Source organism: Lynx rufus, unplaced genomic scaffold, assembly GCF_022079265.1.
Source record: "Lynx rufus isolate CCGP_SWC_20201006 ecotype Redwood Valley unplaced genomic scaffold, mLynRuf1.p SCAF_11, whole genome shotgun sequence".
NCBI lineage: Eukaryota > Metazoa > Chordata > Mammalia > Carnivora > Felidae > Lynx > Lynx rufus.
Genome location: NW_025814825.1, coordinates 10,187,094 through 10,207,880, shown reverse-complemented (window position 1 = coordinate 10,207,880; position 20,787 = coordinate 10,187,094). Strand labels below are relative to the sequence as shown.

The 20,787-nt window shown below is 37.0% G+C and overlaps 1 protein-coding gene across 1 annotated transcript in view; it reads left to right on the top strand.

The window, feature by feature from the left end:
• CTNNA3 (catenin alpha 3) overlaps window positions 1-20,787 on the top strand; it is a 1,681,070-nt gene that overhangs the window by 18,004 nt on the left and 1,642,279 nt on the right. Inside the window, exon 2 of the mRNA XM_047071866.1 lies at window positions 14,044-14,236. Coding sequence (XP_046927822.1) covers window positions 14,044-14,236 — 193 coding nt within the window. The remainder of the gene's footprint in view (window positions 1-14,043; window positions 14,237-20,787) is intronic.

Below are 20,787 nucleotides of genomic sequence, written 5' to 3'. Positions count from 1 at the left end.
CTGTCAGCACAGAGCCTGACGCAGGGCTTGAACTCACGGACCATGAGATCATGACCTGAGCTGAAGTCAGATGCTTAACTGACTGAGCCACCCAGGTGCCCCTGGTCTTAAATGCATTTTGAATTCATTTTTATATATGGTGGAAGAAATAAGTTCAATTTCATTCTTCTGCATGTTGCCAGCCAGTTTTCCCAACACCGTTTGTGGAAGAGACTCTTTTTTTCCATTGCGTATTCTTTCCTGCTTTGTTGAAGGTTATTGACGATTGATTAATGGTATTTTTGTTCTGTCTTACTCTCTGTATTCCTGGAATAATAGGCCTCACAGCTCAGCCTTGAATTTGAATGCTCCAATATTGACAAAATATTATCTATACTTACATTCTGAAAAGAAGCAATAGATGGTATTTGTTGTAATTAATAGTGTTTTAGAATTAAGGAACTATGGTAATATCCTAATGTTATTAAGATGAGACTTTGGGGCATCAAGATCAAGTGATGGCCAATAAGATTCAAAATTCATGAATAATATTTAAGTTTTACCAAAAAATGAGGCAATAATAGGTTTATTGATATAATGTTAATGCTGACAAATAAGGTGAAAAAAACCTAAGCAATTTTATTTTATTTTATTATTTTTAAGTTGAAGTATAATTGACATATAACATTATTATTTCAGGTGTACAACATAATGAATCAATTTGTATATATTGTGAAATAATCACCACAATAAGTCTAATTAGCATCCATTACCATATATATAAGTTACAGATTTTATTTTTTTGGATGAGAAATTTTTTTTGGCATCATAGTGATTTTTATTCTGAAAATGAACATTCTCATTAAATTCACATTCTATATAAAAGAGATGAACAGTACAAATGGAGCCACTGCCAAGGCTATGACTGAAGACCAATATCTAGCCCTCAAGTTGTGGGGACCTACTGACACTTTCTTTACGAAGAAGAAAAAAATAATGAAGGATTGCTTTAGTGAACATAAACTGCATGCTCACCATTCTACTTGAGCAAATTTGTGAAATAATCTTTTAACATAACAGGTAGTTTTTTTTTTCTGCATTACTTTTTTTGAAAATTTTTATTTATTTATTTATTTTTAAATTTACGCCCAAGTTAGTATACAGTGCAATAATCATTTCAGGAGTAGATTCCAGTGATTCATCCCCGATGTATAACACCCGGTGCTCATTCCAGCACGTGTCTTCCTTAATGCCCCTTAGCCATTTAGCCCATCCCCCCTACCCACAACCCCTCCAGGAACCCTCTGTTTGTTCTCTATATTTAAAGTCTCTTATGTTTTGTCCCCTTCCCTGTTTTTATATTATTTTTGCTTCCCTTCCCTTATGTTCATCTGTTTGTAGCTTAAATTACTCATGTGTGTGAAGTCATATGATACTTGTTCTTCTCTGACTAATTTCGCTTAGCATAAAATACCCCCTAGTTCTATCCATGTAGTTGCAATTGGCAAAATTTCATTCTTTTTTTTTAAACTTTTTTTTAACGTTTATTCATTTTTTGATAGGGATAGAGCGTGAGTGGGGGAGGGGCAGAGAGAGAGGGAGACACGGAATCTGAAGCAGGCTTCAGGCTCTGAACTGACAGCACAGAGCCCGACATGGGGCTTGAACTCACGGACTGTGAGATCATGACTTGAGCTGAAGTTGGACGCTCAACCAACTGAGCCACCCAGGCACCCCTCATTCTTTTTTTATTGCCGAGTAATACTCCATTGTGTGTGTGTGTACACACACGCACACACACACACACACACCACATCTTTATCCATCCATTCGTTGATGGACATTTGGGCTCTTCCATATTTTGGCTATTGTTGATAGCACTACTATAAACATTGGGATGCATGTGCCCCTTTGAAACAGCACACCTGTATCCCTTAGATGAATACCTAGTAGTGCAATTGCTGGGTTGGAGGGTAGTTCTATTTTTAATTTTTTGAGGAACCTCCATACTGTTTTCCAGAGTGGATGCACCAGTTTGCATTCCCACCAATAATGCAAAAGAGATCCATCCTCTTTCTCCACATCCTCGCCAACGTCTGTTGTTGCCTGAGTTGTTAATGTTAGCCATTCTGACAGGTGTGAGGTGGTATCTCATGGTGGTTTTGATTTGTATTTCTCTGATGATGAGTGATGTTTAGCATTTTTTTATGTGTTGGTGACCAGCTACCCAGTCTCTGTGCTCAGAACTCTGTGCTCTTGCCAACTAGCAATCACGCACCCCTCCTTTTTCTTCGACTTCCATCTACTTCCTGCTTCTACACTGTCCCTGACAAAGCCCTCAGCCTACCAGGCAACACCTAACTCTCGAGTTTTATCTCAGATGGAGCTATGTTTCCAAACTCTTCACTTCTGAGGATCCTGTGGCTTTGACCCATTCCAACCTTCTAGGGGAGGGTCTCCTGGAGCAATGACTGGGTGCTGGCCTGCCCCCAGGAATGTTTGTGCAATTCTGCTGCTGCAGATGCCCAGAGACTGTGGCTGGGTGCTAGTCTGCCCCAGAAAAAGTTCTTGGGCTCGTGTAGCAGCAGCATTTCAGGGATTATGGTAAATCACAACACACATCTATTACAGGCTTTACCCCTAACGTCCTTGTTCCAACAGTAGCAAACATAGCTGTTCTCCAGGGTTCACTGGGAACTTTGCCTGTGGGGAGACCTCACAGCCTCTACCAAAAATGTCCTCTTAACAGGGAACTCCCTCCCTGTGTGGCCTGAGGACCCTTCAGACCTTGCTGTCTGCTCCTGGGTATTTGCCCTTCCCACCAGAGCTCCACCAGGTATTGAACTGTGGAGTTGCAGACCCTGCGCTCCCCTGTTTATTGAATCTTAATGGTATTTAAACCCTGTCCTTTCTCCTTTCTCCCTTTCTTGTTGAGTCCCTTATGGGTGTTTCCAATCTTTCTCTTTCTCTCCAGCTGCTTTCAGGGGGAGTGCTTTTCCTGTATTTTTCCCCCTGTCTCCATCCTCTCTGCAAGCAGAAACAGCTTCCTACCCTATGCAGGTTCTCTCTCCCTCAGTTCACCTCTCTGCACCACATACCTGTTGAGTTCTGTGGTTCAAGTTGTGTAGATTGTTCTGTTAATCCTCAGATCAGTTTTCTAGGTGTGCAAGATGGTTTGGTGTTGATCTAGCTGCATTTCAGGGAAGAGAGAGGCAAAAAAACCTTCCATGCTGCTCCACCATCTTGGCCTCTTCTCCTCTGTGATGAGGACTTGTAAGATCTACTCTCTCAGCAACCTTCTTTCTTTTATTTTTAAACGTTTATTAGTTATTGAGAGACAGAGAGACAGAGCATGAGTGGGGGAGGGGCACAGAGAGAGAGAGGGAGACAAAGAATCTGAATCAGGTTCCAGACTCTGAGCTGTCAGCATAGAGCCCAACAGGGAGCTCAAACTCAGCAGCCTTGAGAGCATGACCTGAGATAAAGTTGGACGCTTAATCAACTGAGCCACCCGGGCACCCCTCAGCAACTTTCAAATACGCAGTACGGTATTATTAACTATAGTCAACATGCTGTACGTTGTATCTCTGTAGCGCTTATTTATTTTATAACTGAAAGTTTGTACCTTTTGACCCCTTTTACCCATTTCACCTAACCTTCTGCCTCCCTGCCTCTGACAACCACCAGTGTGTTCTCTGTATCTGTGAACTGTTTTTGTTTTTTTGTTTTTGTTTAGTTTTTAGATTCCACATGTGAGATCATATGGTATTTGTCTTTGTCTGACTTATTTCTCTTACAATATTGCCCTCTGGTTCCATCCATATTGTTACAAATGTCAAAATTTTATTTTTTATGGCTGAATAATATTCCACTGTATATGTATACCACATTTTCTTTATCCATTCATTGGTCATTGGGCACTTAGGTTGTTTCCATATCTTGGCTGTTGTAAGTACTGCTGCAGTGAACATGGGATGCATGTATTTTTCTGAGTTAGTGTTTTCATTTTCTTCTAACAAATACCCAGAAGCTGAATTGCTGAGTCATATAGTTGTTGTGTTTTTAATTTTTTGAGGAACCTCCATATTGTTTTCCCTAGTGGCTGCATCATTCATATTTCCACCAACATTGCACAGAAATTCCCTTTTTTCACGTCCTCACCAAAGCTTACTATTTCCTATCTTTTTGATAATGATGATTCTAACATGTGTGAGGTGATACCTCATTGTGGTTTTGATTTGCATTACTCTGATAATTAGTGACATTGAGCACCTTTTCATGTAGCTCTTGGTTATTTGTATGTCTTTTTTTGGGAAAGTATATGTTTAGGTCCTCTGCCCATTTTTTTTTTTCAACGTTTATTTATTTTTTGGGACAGAGAGAGACAGAGCATGAACGGGGGAGGGTCAGAGAGAGAGGGAGACACAGAATCGGAAACAGGCTCCAGGCTCTGAGCCATCAGCCCAGAGCCCGACGCGGGGCTCGAACTCACGGACCGCGAGATCGTGACCTGGCTGAAGTCGGACGCTTAACCGACTGCGCCACCCAGGTGCCCCTCCTCTGCCCATTTTTAATTGAGTTGTTTTTTTGCTGTTGAGTTGTAGGAGTTCTTTATTTGTTTTGGATATTAACCCCTTATTAGATATATGATTTGCAAATATTTTCTTCCATTTAGTAGGTTGTCTTTTCATTTTGTTGATGGCTTCCTTTGCTGTGCATAATCAATTTTAAAATGAACATCAACATTTAAATCACTTATGGTCTCTAGTCAAACCACATTTGCATTGCTTTAGAATTTTGACCGAGCTCTACAAATCAAATCACTATGGTCTTTCTTATTGTTTGTTGTCTCTTATTCAGACATGATTAGCAGGTATATTTCCCCTGGATATTTTCAATAAGAAGTTTTGTGTTTGAAGAGAAAAGCAGTAAGTCTCATGGTCTAGGGAAGATGGGGAAGGAAGAATCTGACAACAGATAGTGGGAGTAAAATGTAGTAAAGTTTTATAAGAATGTGTTGGCAAAACATATGGCATAATTTATTCAACTTTGTTGTTGATAGGGTTATAAATGTTTATTAAACAAAGCTGAGACACAGAATTAGGGGTCATAACCATACCCCATCATCAATCACTCCTAGAGGTGGAATGATGGACTGGGTGGACCATGTGAACACAACTTAACTGCTACATGTAAAGAAAACCCATTCTTTATTTTAGGGCCAGGTTGGTCTTGATTGGATTGTTCAACTTATTTTATTTCCTTCAAGCAGTTAGTGGTTATTGATGGAAAATAATTGTCCTTTTTTTTTTTTTTTTTTTTGCTTAGCACCTCTTTGAATCACTGTTTCACTATAAACTACTGATTATTGATTCATCAGAAAGATTAATGCTTGCTTTATCTATAAATAACAACATGAATATAATTTCCCCTTAGTTCGCTCAATTCAGTATTTTGATGGTTTTTCACCACATTTTTGGAAACATTTATTTGGAGAATGATTAAGATTACATTTTACCAAAGCCTAAATTTGTGTCTGAATTATTGCTCTGTGTAAAACAAGTATCTTTTAATTAATTAATTAATTAGAGAGAGAGAAAGAGAAAGAGAAAGAAAAAGCAGGGGAGAGGGGTAGAGGGAGAGTGAGAGGAGAATTCCAAGCAGGTTTCATATTTGTGGAGCCTGACCCGGGGCTTTATCTCACAACATGAGATCATGACTTGAACCAAAATCAAGAGTTAGAGGCCTAACTGACTGAGCCACCCAGGTGCCTCAACTAGTATCTTTTCTAAATAATAGTCACATTCAAATGGCAAAAGCTACATATCCTACGATTAATAGGTTAATGGTTGGGTTGCCTAAAGATACTACCTATAAAGGTTGGGGTGCCTAGAGCTCAGTCATGAGCTTTGTTTTTGGGAAATATCATCCAGTCTCATGATTTCAAAAAAATACTGTTCTCAAACATCTTTGAAATTTTAGTAAGACCAGTAAACCATTGATATATGAATAATTACAATGAGAATGTAAGCTATAAGAAACATATTTCCAGCTCTTATCTTTCTCAACTCCTGAATTGTATACTAGTCTCTAACTTAGAAACTCTAATAGGCAATCTTAACATGCCTAAAGTTCAACTCTTGATCTTCTTCCTTCTTATGTCTCCTTAAGTAAATATTACCTCCATATACCCAACTGATTAGGCCATATACCATAGAGTCATTCTTGTTTCTTTCATAACCCATATTCAATCTATCAGCAAACCTTGTTGACTCACCAGAATTACCAGAGTTCTTCCACTTCTCAACAACTCCACCAATGTTCCCTGGAACAAGCCAATGTGGTTTCTTGGGCTACTGCAACAGTCTAACTTTTTCTGTCTTCCATTTCTCACCCCTCTTCCTTTATCCCTGTCTAATCTACCCAGTCTATTCTCTTGAGTAGCCAGAATGGGTCCTTTTAAATTTTAGGTCAGATCTTGTTCCTTTCCTGTTCTAAAACCTTCAGTAGCTCCTGATCACAAGAATAGAATTTCTAGTGTTGATGGTTATCTACAAGGCCTGTACAACTTGGTGCCTCAATGCCAGCCTGACTTCATCTCTTATGTTCTCACCTCACTCTACTGTAGGTACTCTGGCCTTCCTGCTGCTCCTGGAACAAACTAATCAAGCTTCTGTTTTGGAACCTTTGTACTTGCTGTTTCCTCTGTTTGGAATATTTGCCTCCAAATATTCAAATGTCTTACTCCCCTACTTCCTTGGAGTCCTTTTTACCTGATCAGAGAGACCTCCTAAGATACCACATCTAACCAGCCCTTCCTCATCACATATCTATTCTCTTCCCCTCTTTACTTTTTTCATAGCACATATCAATACTCAGTATTATGTTACACAGTTATGTATATATTTGTTTATTCTCTGTCTCTTCTCAGTAGGAGGAGGGTCACTGACATGTCCTTCGGTGAAGTGCAGGTGCACCAATATTTTTTGAATAAATGAAATGTGGGGTCTAGATTTGTTTTTTTGTGTTTTTTTTGTTTTTGTTTGTTTTTGGGTGTCAAGTAGCTAAGTAAAAACTGGAAGAAACTAACATTTGATATTAGTGTCAGCGTGTGGTCTTTTCCTGGTTGTGTTTAAGTTCATATTTTTTCCAGGAATAAGTGTACTTTCTGGATTAGAACATTTAGCTACAGCTGTTTGTATTTGACATGTAAATCTCTTTGCTTTGTTATGCCATCTGCATGGCCCAGAAGGCTGGTAGAATTGGAGAGGGATCTATCTACATGTGTTTTGTTATCATCCCTCAATAGCTCCAAGTAATAGCTTGGCTAGCAGTGTTGTTAATCTAACAAGCAAATAGAACTCTAAATTATATTTTAAAAGATGATGGTTGTTTTATACTTTCTGTGTCATTAGTGGTGAGGATTGTTATAGGCTGAATTGTATCCCTCTCAAATTCAAATGGTGAAGTCCTAGTCTTTAGCACCACAGATTGTGACTGTATTTGGAGATAGGGCCTTTAAAGTGGTAATTAAGTTAAAATGAGGTCTTTAGGGTGGGCCCTAATCCAGTATGACTGGTGTCCTGATAATAGGAGATTAGGATGTGCAGAGAGAGAGATACCAGGGGTGCATGCACACAGAAAAAAACCATGTCACAGTGAGAATGTAGTTATTTGCAAGCCAATGAGAGAGGCCTTAGAAGAAACTGACCCTGTTGACACTTTGATCTTGGACTTCCAGTCTCCAGAACTGTGAGAAAATAAGTTTTTGTTGTTTAAGTCACCCACTCTAGAGAAGGTCTATAGGCAGACATGGCAAACTAATATAAGGGTTAAAAAGTGAAAATCAGTAATAAAAATAATGTGCCTGCTTTTTTTACTTATAGTTTGAAAATGAATGATGTAAGCTGTCTTTTTTTTTCTTTTTGGCTACAAAAAGACAAGACTGAATATAAATATATACTTGATTCTAGATCACTCTGAATTGATCAGACTTCAGATAAACTATAGGAATGGAGACTTGCCTTTCTATGATAGTAGACATGGGAAATGACAGAATATCCTTCATTAAGGAATTCCTTTTGATGAAAACTAAGTTGTATTACTGATATTAAAATTTAATTTTGGCTTAGCTACCAGCTGTCTTTATAACTGAAGAAATCACTCAACATTATGGCTCTTCTCTAAAATCTAGAGTTTCATTCATCTTTTCATTAAGTAAATCACCACTTATTATTTTCAGTGTGCTAGCTCTGGGTTTTCAGGATGAATCAAACATGGTCCCTGCCCTTATCGAGTTCATGGTAAAGCTAGGGAGATGGTAATAACAGCTAATTACAAAATGCTGTAATGAGTGGTGTGAGAGGTACATACAAGGGGCTGTGTGGGGAGGGTGATATTCCAGGTTGAGGATGCCAAACATTTCTTTTTCTGGGCCTAATAAGTAGTTTGTGGCAAACTCCACAAGTAGAAAATGAGAGTGAACATTTAGTCAGAAATGAGATCATAAATTACCTCATAAGCCATACTTTAGACTTTATCCAAACCATGCTTTGGACTCTTATCTTATGGGCAGTCAGGAACCATTGGAGAGTTTTAAGCTGGTACAAGTATTTCAGATTTGCGTTGCAGAGAGATGGCACTATGGAAGTGTGGGATGGGTATGGAGATGTGATGAGGGCCAGAATTGATGGATATACTTCTTGTAATGATAGAGTAGAAGACAGGATAGCAGAAGATAGAGTAGACATTGAGGCCATGTTTCTGTTTCACAGAGGATAGCTTGGAGGGAATATTAGGGTAGGGCAGTAATCCAGAGAGCAGCTATGAGAAGCAGTGGTCCTGGGTTGAAGAGGATGTGCCAGAAACTAAAGCTTTTAAAGAGACAGTTTAAAGTACCTAGAGAGGAGGTAAGAGGGAGGGAATATCCCAGATGGCCTCTGGATTTCTGCCTCAGTTTAGAAGTACTAGTCACTGAGGTAAGAAATACAGATGGAGGAGGACTTGTTTTTACCCCACAGTACCTTTGTACCTGGTTCCCTTTACTTGGCTTTCTTACCCGCCATCTGTCCTGGTAGAAAACTGTCTGTTCTTAAAGGCTCTTCTTGGAAGCCCTACTTAATCCTTGTGAATGTTTGCAATCTCTTCAGCACTCTCTTTTTTGTTTGTAAGCCTAAGCAGTTACATTCTGCCCGTTATATTGCATCTAGTTGTGTATCTCTCATCACCATACTGGAGCTTACTCATCTTTATTTTCTAAATGTCTGGGGGTATTGTTTTGAACATAATATGTGCTCAATAAGTGTTTATTGGCTGAGATGATCTAAAAGAAGATTGTAGTTGGTTTAGGGGTAATGTTAAATGCCAGTTGAGTGGTATACATTTGCTGGATTTCCAATACTTCAGTCCTCCACAGTGCTTTTGTTAACATGGTGAAGGTTGTTTTTGGTAAGAAATAAAGAACAGTTGAAATTACCAGTAACTTGAAGAAGGGATCCTCTCCTTCCCAAGAGTAGATGATATCTTTTTCTTTAAAAGATCACTGGTTTTACTATAGACAGTTGTATACAACAATTTTATATTTTTAACCTTTACTTTCTTTCAGAACTCTGTTTGAAATTTTTAGCTAATTAACATGGTTTAAGTGTCTTCTATTTTATTTCACACATTAAAATTAACTCAAGGAAGCAAAAGTAGCCCTTGAAGCTATTGGAAGAAGGTTAAAATTCAAAGTGTTTTAGCTAACAAACAAGAAAAGAGATGGCTGTTAACATGGCCTTTTTATACTACAATGATAGTAGAATTAAAAAAAATAGATTAGGAAAGAACATGGTTATAGAATATAAATGTATTAAAGCAAGTGGGCATGTAGAGAAGATTTTCTACAAAGCTCGGATCTGAAGTACTAAAGCCATTGTTGCACTAATGCAACACATCAAAGTAAATTAAACCTCACCATATTCTGCAATGCTCCTATTATGCACTAGTGTTGCTCTATATATAATGACAGTTGATGGCTTGGTTCACTAAGCATCTCAATGTAATTTTCAGTATCTTTGGAGCACCCAGAGAAACATACCAGAGTTAGGAAAGATTAGAAAACCCTTTTTTTGGTACTATAAATTTTAGTATATAGGTATTACAAAACATTAAATATATACCTGGTGAGCTCATTCCCACATGTATGTATGAAGGTGTGTCTGTAACCTAGCTCAGATTTACATACTGAAGAAAAGCAAGTGAACCCAAGCTCTCAGAGAGCTTGGAGAGCCAAAGCTTTTTTGTTTGAGAGGGACCACCTAAGGTCACAGAAAGGAAGAATGGGGAGAGTTGTACACTAGTGACAAAAAGAAAGGTTAATAAGACATAAGCTAGGATTTACATTACAATCATCTTTGCTGTAAGTTCCAACTAAAGTTTTTGTGTTGCCTATAAAAATATAACTGATTTTGGCTGAAAAAGAAAATGGGGAAACAGGAATTATTTTATAGAATAACCTGAAAACTAATTTTTACTGATACTCCTTCAAGAGATGGGAGACTTATTCAAATAACAAATGCACTCGCAACTTTTAGTGAGAGTCATCTGTCATCCTGAGTCACAGTTACTGAAGGAAGTTGGTTAGATCCTGTAAGATAAGTTAGTTTAAAAAAAAAAAAAGATTTCGTTTTCTTTATCCACCTCCCCCCCCCCCAGGATTACCAAGCCATCTTTACTCTCTGAAATAAAGTGAATCATTGAAAGTGTCACTTGACTTTAATTTAATCAGTGTTAAATAACTATATTGGGGTATTTCAGAAGAAGACATAGGTATAAATGATTGGTAAATGTGGATAGCTTGCAGGTTGCAATTGCATTTATTTTGATGGAAGCACAATGTTCTTATACAATGTTCTTTTCACAGTTCTTTGGCATTTATTATAAGGAACAAAGCATTTCTGGAATGCTCATTTTAATTTCAAAGCTCAGGCTATTCTATGGAAAACATTTGGCGCAGGGAGGATCTGAACAATAATAGAGGAATGTTCAGTGGGAAGCGTTGTGAATTGTGGCACTTAAAATACATTCTGAAGGAACATTTAGACAATGATACTTATTCTTCATTTTACACAAAGATTTAAACTAGGTGCTATAATTTGTCTTAATCTGGACAAATATCTTTTAATTCTTGATGTATAAATTAGGCTGACAGTAGTGAGATATTTGTGTTTTGGAGTATGTGAAAATCCATGTAATAATTCAGGCATATTATCATCTTTATCATCTATGCATGATAAAGACATGTGGCCCTATTTGGCTGCTTGCAAAGCATATAGGAGGTGCTTTGTTAACTGACTTCATCACATTTAGCACACGGGACCCCCTTAGAGCAAGATGAGGGTAGCCCCAAGAGAACACCTCTGACTAGGATCCCATAACAGATTTTCTATATCCATGTGGGGAATGGACTAGAAAATGTACATTAAATATCAACCAATATTTGAGTCATGTTATGCATTTTACAAGACATTTTACGTATTTAACCTTCACACAGTCTTATAGGTAACATGATCTCATTTTCCAAGAGAGGAAACAAAGGCACTGCACTCTGGGATGTAGACATGAGAATAAAGCAAATTAGAATATAGCAATAGGTCTATTGGGTGGAGGAGAATTGAAAGGGCAGACAAAAATTATTTTCATCTACGTATTTCCCCCATAGCTTGTAAGTTCTTTCTCAGTTCCTAGCTAAAAAACTGTGTCCAGACATAATAAATAAACAAATATGTCATGCTCCATAAGCAATAAACAAGCCAAACCTTTAGGGGCTGCAGAACAGGAAGGTTATGTATAGTCTGTTCTCAAAGATGTGGTGCATGATTGTTATAAGCCTTGACTATTTGATGATATGCGGGATTCTAGTTTTCCATAGGAATTTCAGGTCTTCTAATTTATTTTACTTATTTAAAATTTTTTTTATGTTTATTTATTTTTGAGAGCAAGAGAGACAGAGCACAAGTGGGGGAGGGGCAGAGAGAGAGGGAGACAGAATCTTAAGCAGGCTTCAGACTCTGAGCTGTCAGCACAGAGCCCAACATGGGGCTCAAACCCCTGTGCCATGAGATCATGACCTGAGCTGAAGTCCTATGCTTAACCGACTGAGCCACCCAGACACCCCCAGGTCTTCTATTTTAAATACTGAAAAGACGTGTTTTTTTCCTTCATCTACAATGGGGATCTTCCAGCTTTGCTTATAAAAATGTTAAATAAATTTATTATTGGTATCCAAGGCTTAATTAAGAAATGGGTATTTTTTACAATGTAATTTTGTATGAGGTTTTGCTTCCAAATACAGTTGCTTAATTTCTATCTCTAACCACAATGAGACACCACCTCACACCTGTCAGAATGGCTAAAATTAACAACTCAGGAAACAACAGATGTTGGCGAGGATGCGGAGGAAGGGGAACACTTTTGCATTGTTGGTGGGAATGCAAATTGGTATAGCCACTCTGGAAAATAGTATGGAGGTTCCTCAAAAAATTAAAAATAGAACTACCCTACAACCCAGTAATTGCACTGTTAGGTATTTATCCAAAAGGATACAAAAATGCTGATTCAAAGGGACACATGCACGGCAATGTTTATAGCAGCGTTATCACCAATAGCCATATTATGGAAAGAGCCTAAATATCCATCGACTAATGAATGGATAAAGAAGATGTGGTATATATATATATATATATATATATATATATATATATATATAGAATGGAATATTACTTGGTGACCAAAAAGAATGAAATCTTGCCATTTGCAACAACGTGAGTGGGACTAGAGTGTATTATGCCAAGTGAAATAAGTCAGAGAAAGACAAATATATGATTTCACTTACTGTGAAATTTAGAAACAAAACATATGAACATAGGGGAAGGGAAGGAAAAATAAAATAAGATAAAAACAGAGGTGGAGAGGGAGGCAAAACATAAGAGCTTCTTAAATACAGAGAACACACTGAGGGTTACTGGAAGGGAGGTGGTTGGGGGGAAGGGGCAAATGGGCGATGGGCATTAAGGAGGGCACTTGTTGGGATGAGCACTGGGTGTTATATGTAAGTGATGAATCACTAAATTCTACTCCTAAAACCAATACTACACTGTATGTTAACTAACTTGAATTTAATTAAACTTTTTTTAAAAAAAAGCCCTTCTTTTCAATGACCCCATTCTTTAAGCCATTTATATAACAAATATTTATTGAGCACTTACTTTGTGTATTGTTCTGGGTGCTGGAGAAAAGACACATTTTTTGCTTTCATGGAATTTACTTTTTAGTATTAGAAGCATGAAATTAACATATAAACAAAAAAAGTCAGGCCCTGTAAGTGTTTTGAGGAAATATAAAGTGGGATGAAGGGATAGAGTGAGAGAGGGTGGGGATGGGGTAGTCAAGAAAGGCCTCTTGATAGGTGACTTTGGGTTAAGACCTGTTTGAGAGGCCTACTGAATTAGGGGAGACTGTATGGGACAGGTAAGAGAGGTTACAAAGGGCCAATATGTAATTATTTGAATTTGGTCCCCCTGAGATAACCAGTGTTTTATATTTCAGAGTGGTTCTGTGCCCTCTCAACATTAATAATGTCTATTCTCAGCCTAAATAGACTAATGCTTTACTGACTTAATTATGATTATTTTGCCTCTTTCTTAATATAGATTGCTGGCTACAAAGTGATATAAATAATTATTATATATGAATATTTATACATACATATATAATATATATATTGCATTGTTTCCATAGTAAAACTTGGTAAGTTTCAATCTCTGTGGCTCTTCCTTCTTCCTGCCCTTTCTCTCTCCCTTCCTACCTCCTTCCTTCTTCGTTCCTTTTTATCTTTAGGTGAAAATTCCATAGTTGCTGATAATATTGGTCTTGGTTCATTGACTTGAGTTATGAGGGTGTACCAATAGTACTGGGAATAAATCGTGTTACTATGAAATACTTCCTTTTGTTTTGGGCTGTGATGTCCCAGGACTGTGTTTTCACAGTTTGTCTAATGAGTGGCTTGTGTTTTTCCAATTTTAGGTTACTACACTTGTAAATTGTCCCCAGAATCCTTCTAACAGGAAAAAAGGACGTTCAAAAAGAGCCAGAGTCCTTCTAGCTTCTGTGGAGGAAGCGACTTGGAATTTATTAGACAAGGGAGAGAAGATTGCCCAGGAAGCCACAGTTTTAAAGGAAGAGCTTACTACTGTACTTGAGGAAGTTCGCAAAGAAAGTGAGTACTCTAGTCCTGGTCAGGAGCAAACTGTATATCCTTAGGGTGTTAGTTACGGAATTAGATTTGTGAGCATTTTGTTTTGTTGACTTGAGTTTATTAGTCTATCTGTAGAGCTCTGAGGAGCTGGCTGTGGGAAGCTGAGTGGCTTATTAGTCAGCTCTAAGACTCAGAGTACTACTTACTTCTGGTTCTTCCCTTGAATTGTTGAGTCCCTGCAGGCAAGTTCTTCCCCTCACATGCCATAGTTTATCCATAGTAAGCAAAGAGAAGTGTATCCTTTTTTGTCATAGAATATAACGACATATGACTAATGAAGCTGAAGATGTGTTTGTCCATACATAAATTAATTATAAAGTTCCTTGTTAATAGTTACAGGTATTAAGTTACAGACCTGACTACTCAGAAGTACATTTTTTATTTTTCCATTTTCTAGAGGTTTAGATTTTCTAAACTTAAAAAGAAATGCTTTGCATAAACTATGTATAACTCATGTTGCTGCTAGATGAATATTATAAAATGAAAGTGTACATGTCATGTTTTGATGTATTTACTTACATATGATAATACAACAATTTCATAATGAATGTAAGTCTCATTTGCAGACTCTTTTTAAAAGAACTGCCTTATTTATATATCAGCTTGCTGCAAGAAACTATCTTGAGAGGATAAGAAAACTTAAATATTCATGTTCAGTTTTATAAAAGAGACTTGGGGTGTTCATATATTTCCCTTCCCAACATAACTTTATGAAAATCAGAAAATGTTAGTTAATTAAATAATTAAAATGAATATACTAGCTATAATAAACCTTAGGTCAAATACAGGAGATTTATTTTTTATTTGTTATATACTTTATATATGACTTATATTTTACAGAGTCTCTTCAGAAAATATGAAGAAAATATAATGCCAAAGATAATTTCAAATGAATTCATCACTCCTCCCTACCCCCTACCACTTTAGACCCTATCTTGTCTTGTCTGCTCTGGTACCATTATCCACATAGTCACCAAGTCAGTTTAGACTCTTTGTTCTCATTTCACTCTCTCTTCCAATTAGTCTCTAAGTTCGACAAATTCTTTCTCCTTTTGTCTCTCAGATCTTTCCCTCTTTTTCATTACTGATGTTGCCTCCTGAATTCAGGATTATTGCATTAGCCTTACTGTATACTAAAGCCAAATACATCTTTTAAAAAGGAAAATACAGTTATTTTACTTCCTTGCTTAATTTAAATCCTTTTTAAGCTTTTGAAGGATTAGGGGTATTATCTTTCTGGATAAGGTTCAGGCTTATAAATCTAGCTCACTCAGCATTGCATTATTTGGCTTCTATCATTCTCTCCCTTTTCATTTCCTGATTCTGGCCCCCTCTCCAGCTTCCAAATAAGAATTTGAAGTATTTTGAATGGTCCATGTTGCCTTATGCCTCTGTACCTCTGTTATCAGCTATTACCTTCACTTGGATTACGCCTCTTGTTCAGCCAATTCTCACTTATTGCACCAAACTCAACCCAGGTCTTTTCTAGGAAGTGTGTACTGACCTTGTGATGCTCATTTAGATATCCCTCTTCTGTGTCCCCACAGACTCTGAGCATCTGCCTTTAATAGGATTTACTACCCCAATACACCAAACATTGATTTACTTGTTCAATAAATCTAGACTTTTAATTCGTGAAGGTGGCAAATACCAGGTCTTATGTGATGAGAAGTACCTGACACATAACAACCACCTGATGTTTGTTAAATAGATAAAACAATTGAAGCATCATTTTGTCATTTTGTATTATAAAATTTTATAATGATTTTATCTTTGTTTTTATGACAAATTATCTCTCATGGTTATGGTTTTTTTTAAAGTTTATTTATTTTGAGAGAAAGAAGGAGAGTATGTGCGTGTACACAAGCAAGCAGGAGAAGGGCAGAGAGAGAGGAAGAGAGAGAGAATCCCAAGCAGGCTCCGTGCAGAGCCCAGTGCTGGGCTCGATCTCTCGACTGCAAGAGTCAGATGCCTAACTGACTGAGCCGTCCAGGTGTCCCTCATAGATATGGTTTCTTTCCTGAGTGCTTTCGTAAGGAATATGAACGCTATTCTGGTATTGTTTTTCTCAGATAATGAGATCTATTTGACAACATAGTTTTTGTAAACCACCTCATAATACTATGTAAGACACTGGTCATTCTCAGCAGGAAAAAATAAAAGCATTAATTGGCATGAAATGGCATATATATTTTTTAAAAAAGTAAGTTACCAGTTTTTGACTCAAAAAGCAAATTATTTTAAAGAGAAGGTCTCAAAGAGAAAGTATGTGTGGCTTCTAGGATTATGCAGTATATCCTTCCCTGTGTTCTATTATAATGTGTGAAATCATATTATCATGTGATAGATGTGGCATATGCTGTGTACACAACAAATGCATTTGGTTAAAGATCACCAAGCGCTTTATACTCTGATTTTTTTTGACAAACTGCCAAATTGAACTACTGCCATTTGAGTGTGGGAGGAAAGCAGTGAAATGGCAAATGGTTCTGGAATTTGGGGAATGGCCAATGCTTATCCTATGGATTGCAGAGATAGTAACAGTGAGAGCACTGTTCCGAAAAATTTGGAAGGAATTTTAGCTCACTGGTGAAGTTGAAGTATCAGGAGAATGAATTCTGATTCAAGCGCCTCTTTGATACTAGAAACATATTTTAGTTTCCTGTTTTTTTTTTTTTTTAAAGGGCTTCGTCCGGTGGCATAATGTAAAGGACTAATGAAGAGCAAATATTGTTTAAATATTTGAGAAAGTGAAAAAATATTAGATGTAGGGGGTATTTTTATTTATGTATTTATTGACTTATTTTCAAAAAGAATTTTGAGACTAATCTAGAAAATTTCTTCTATTAAAGACAGTGTAATTTATGTAGCATTACAACAGAATTCTGTTTTATTCTGTTTAACTGACTTTAGTGGCTTTAGTTAGAGATGTGAAGTGATAAATAATGTAGACATTTGATTACCTAACGAACTGGCCTGTGGAAGATGGGACCTGGATAGTAGTAGGGGAGGATGGTGAAAGGAAATGTCATATGTGAGTAGAACTGTAGAGATCCAGCAAAGGTGGCCCACATAGTGATTATTTTTTACTCATAATCTTACAGTTTGGCCCTATACTTACATCCATACAATGGCCAAGTATTAAACCCAGTATTTTTTAAAAACAGTTTTAGAATATCACATAACAATTAGCTAGGAATTATCTAAAAATTGTTCATAATGTTTGGATTACACATGTTTTGCCTATAGCATATATGCTACCTTCATATAGCCTCTACTTCTAAGTCACACATTTGGTTACATTTAAAGTTTTTTAAATGTTGAGAATAAGATCAGTACAGAAAAGTGCATACATTATCATGAACAATTCAATACAGTTTCACAATATAAACACACTAATGTAATCTCTACCCAGATCAAGAAATAGAAACTTACCAGAATCCTGGAATCACCCCTTGTGCCTATTAGTTACCACTTCTTCACCTCAAAGGTAAACATTATCCTGGTTATTACATAGGTTAGTTTTTTGCTTCTTTTTAAACTTTACATAAGTGGGATCATATAGTATGTTATCTTTTGAGTCTGGCTTCTTTTTGTTCAATGTTATGTTTGTGAGATCTCATCATATAGTAGTCCATTCATTTCATTGATGAATAGATTATAGTTTATCCATGTTACATAGATAGACAACTGAATTTTTTCAGTTTTTGGCCTTAATGAACATTGTTGCTATGTACATATTTGTGTATTACTTTTGGTGCATTAATATAGATATTCCTGCTGGGTTATACTTAAGATGAAATTGCTGGGTCATAAGGTGTATACTCAGCTTTAATAGATTTTATCAGTTTTCCAAAGTGGATTTTCTAATTGGCACTCTTATCAGTAATGTAAGAATTCCAGTTGCTCTACATTCTTATTAACTTGGTGTTAGCAAGTGTCAGTGTTTTTGATTCAAGTATATGTAGTGGTTTTTCATTGTAGTTTTAATTTGTATTTCTCTGATGAGCATTGTGTGCTCTAGATATGAGACTTTTGTTAGTTGTGGATGTTAAAAACATCTTATTGCTTTCAATATATCAGCATTTTTGATACTCAGAAGTAATTTTGATAAATTCCAATTAATTATTTTATACCTTTATGGATAGAATTTTTTCTGTTCTGTTAAAAAATTTTGTCTACTGCAAGTCAGGAAGATATTCTCATATGTAGTACAGGCTTTATTGTTTTACCATTATAAATGATGTGAGCTAGGAGTCATGATTCATTTTTTTTTTCATATGGGAATTCAATTGATCGAGTATTATATGGATGCCTATGGAAGTTTGTTTCAGTATAGTTATTGAAAAAAATTACTCTTTCCCAATTGAATTATTTTTGCACCTTTGTTGAAAATCAGTTGACCATATCTGTGTGAATCTATTTAGGAACTCTGTCCTGTTTCATTGATTTGTGTATCTATCCTTACACCAATAACACATCGTCTTGATTACTGTACCTCAGAGTAAGTATTAAAAATTATCTTGATTTTGTAATTCCAGTGAAAATATAAAGAGACATTCAACTTTATTAGTGATCAGATATGCAAATGAGGTATATTTTATGCAATTCAATTGGCAGAAATTAAAAGTTTTTTTAAAAAGACTTTGAAGTAACAGAATCTTTTATTGCTTGGTGGAGTGTAAATTGGTACAACCACTTTGAAAAACAGTTTAGACATGTCACTTTTGTTAAATGCCAAAGTTCTCTCTATCTCTCTCTTTCTTTCTCTCTCAATATATATATATTGATTTGGTGTTGTTGGTGTATAGAAATGCAATTGACTTTTTTAGATTGGTACTTGTTCAGGTATTATCTCTGAAATGAAACATTAAGATCATTATTTTTAAATAGTTTTTTAAAATGTTTTTGTAAATTTATTTTTGAGACAGAGAGAGACAGCATGAGCAGGGGAGGGGCAGAGAGAGAGAGAGGCAGACACAGAATCTGAAGCAGGCTCCAGGCTCTGAGCTGACAGCTCGGCACAGAGCCCCACACGGGGTTCGAACTCACAGACTGTGAGATCATGACCTGAGCTGAAGTCAGACACTTAACTGACTGAGCCACCCAGGTGGCCCAAGATCATTATTTTTTTAATTATTATTTTTTAATATACAAAATTTATTGTCAAATTGGTTTCCATACAATACCCAGTGCTCATTGCAAAAGATGCCCTCTTCAATGTCCATCACCTACCCTACCCTCCCTCCCACCCGCCATCAACCCTCAGTTTGTTCTCAGTTTTTAAGAGTCTCTTATGCTTTGGCTCTCTCCCACTCTAACCTCTTTTTTTTTTCCTTCCCCTCCCCCATGGATTTCTGTTAAGTTTCTCAGGATCCACATAAGAGTGAAACCATGTGGTATCTGTCTTTCTCTGTATGGCTTATTTCACTTAGCATCACACTCTCCAGTTCCATCCATGTTGCTACAAAGGGCCATATTTCATTCTTCCTCATTGCCACATAGTACTCCATCGTGTATATAAACCACAATTTCTTTATCTATTCATCAGTTGATGGACATTTAGACTTTTCCACAATTTGGCTATTGTTGAGAGTGCTGCTATAAACATTGGGGTACAAGTGCCCCTATGCATCAGTACTCCTGTATCCCTTGGGTAAATTCCTAGCAGTGCTACTGCTGGGTCATAGGGTAGGTCTATTTTTAATTTTTTGAGGAACCTCCACACTGTTTTCCAGAGCAGCTGCACCAGTTTGCATTCCCACCAACAGTGCAAGAGGGTTCCCGTTTCTCCACATCCTCTCCAGCATCTATAGTCTCCTGATTTGTTCATTTTGGCCACTCTGACTGGCGTGAGGTGATACCTGAGTGTGGTTTTGATTTGTATTTCCCTGATGAGGAGCGACGTCGAGCATCTTTTCATGTGCCTGTTGGCCATCTGGATGTCTTCTTTAGAGAAGTGTCTATTCATGTTTTCTGCCCATTTCTTCACTGGATTATTTGTTTTTCGGGTGTGGAGTTTGGTGAGCTCTTTATAGATTTTGGATACTAGCCCTTTGTCCGATATGTCATTTGCAAATATCTTTACCCATTCCGTTGGTTGCCTTTTAGTTTTGTTGATTGTTTCCTTTGCAGTGCAGAAGCTTTTTATCATCATGAGGGCCCAATAGTTCATTTTTGCTTTTAATTCCCTTGCCTTTGGGGATGTGTCAAGTAAGAAATTGCTGCAGCTGAGGTCAGAGAGGTCTTTTCCTGCTTTCTCCTCTAGGGTTTTGATGGTTTCCTGTCTCACATTCAGGTTCTTTATCCATTTTGAGTTTATTTTTGTGAATGGTGTAAGAAAGTGGTCTAGTTTCAACCTTCTGCATGTTGCTGTCCAGTTCTCCCAGCACCATTTGTTAAAGAGACTGTCTTTTTTCCATTTGATATTCTTTCCTGCTTTGTCAAAGATGAGTTGGCCATACTTTTGTGGGTCTAGTTCTGGGGTTTCTATTCTATTCTATTCTATTCCA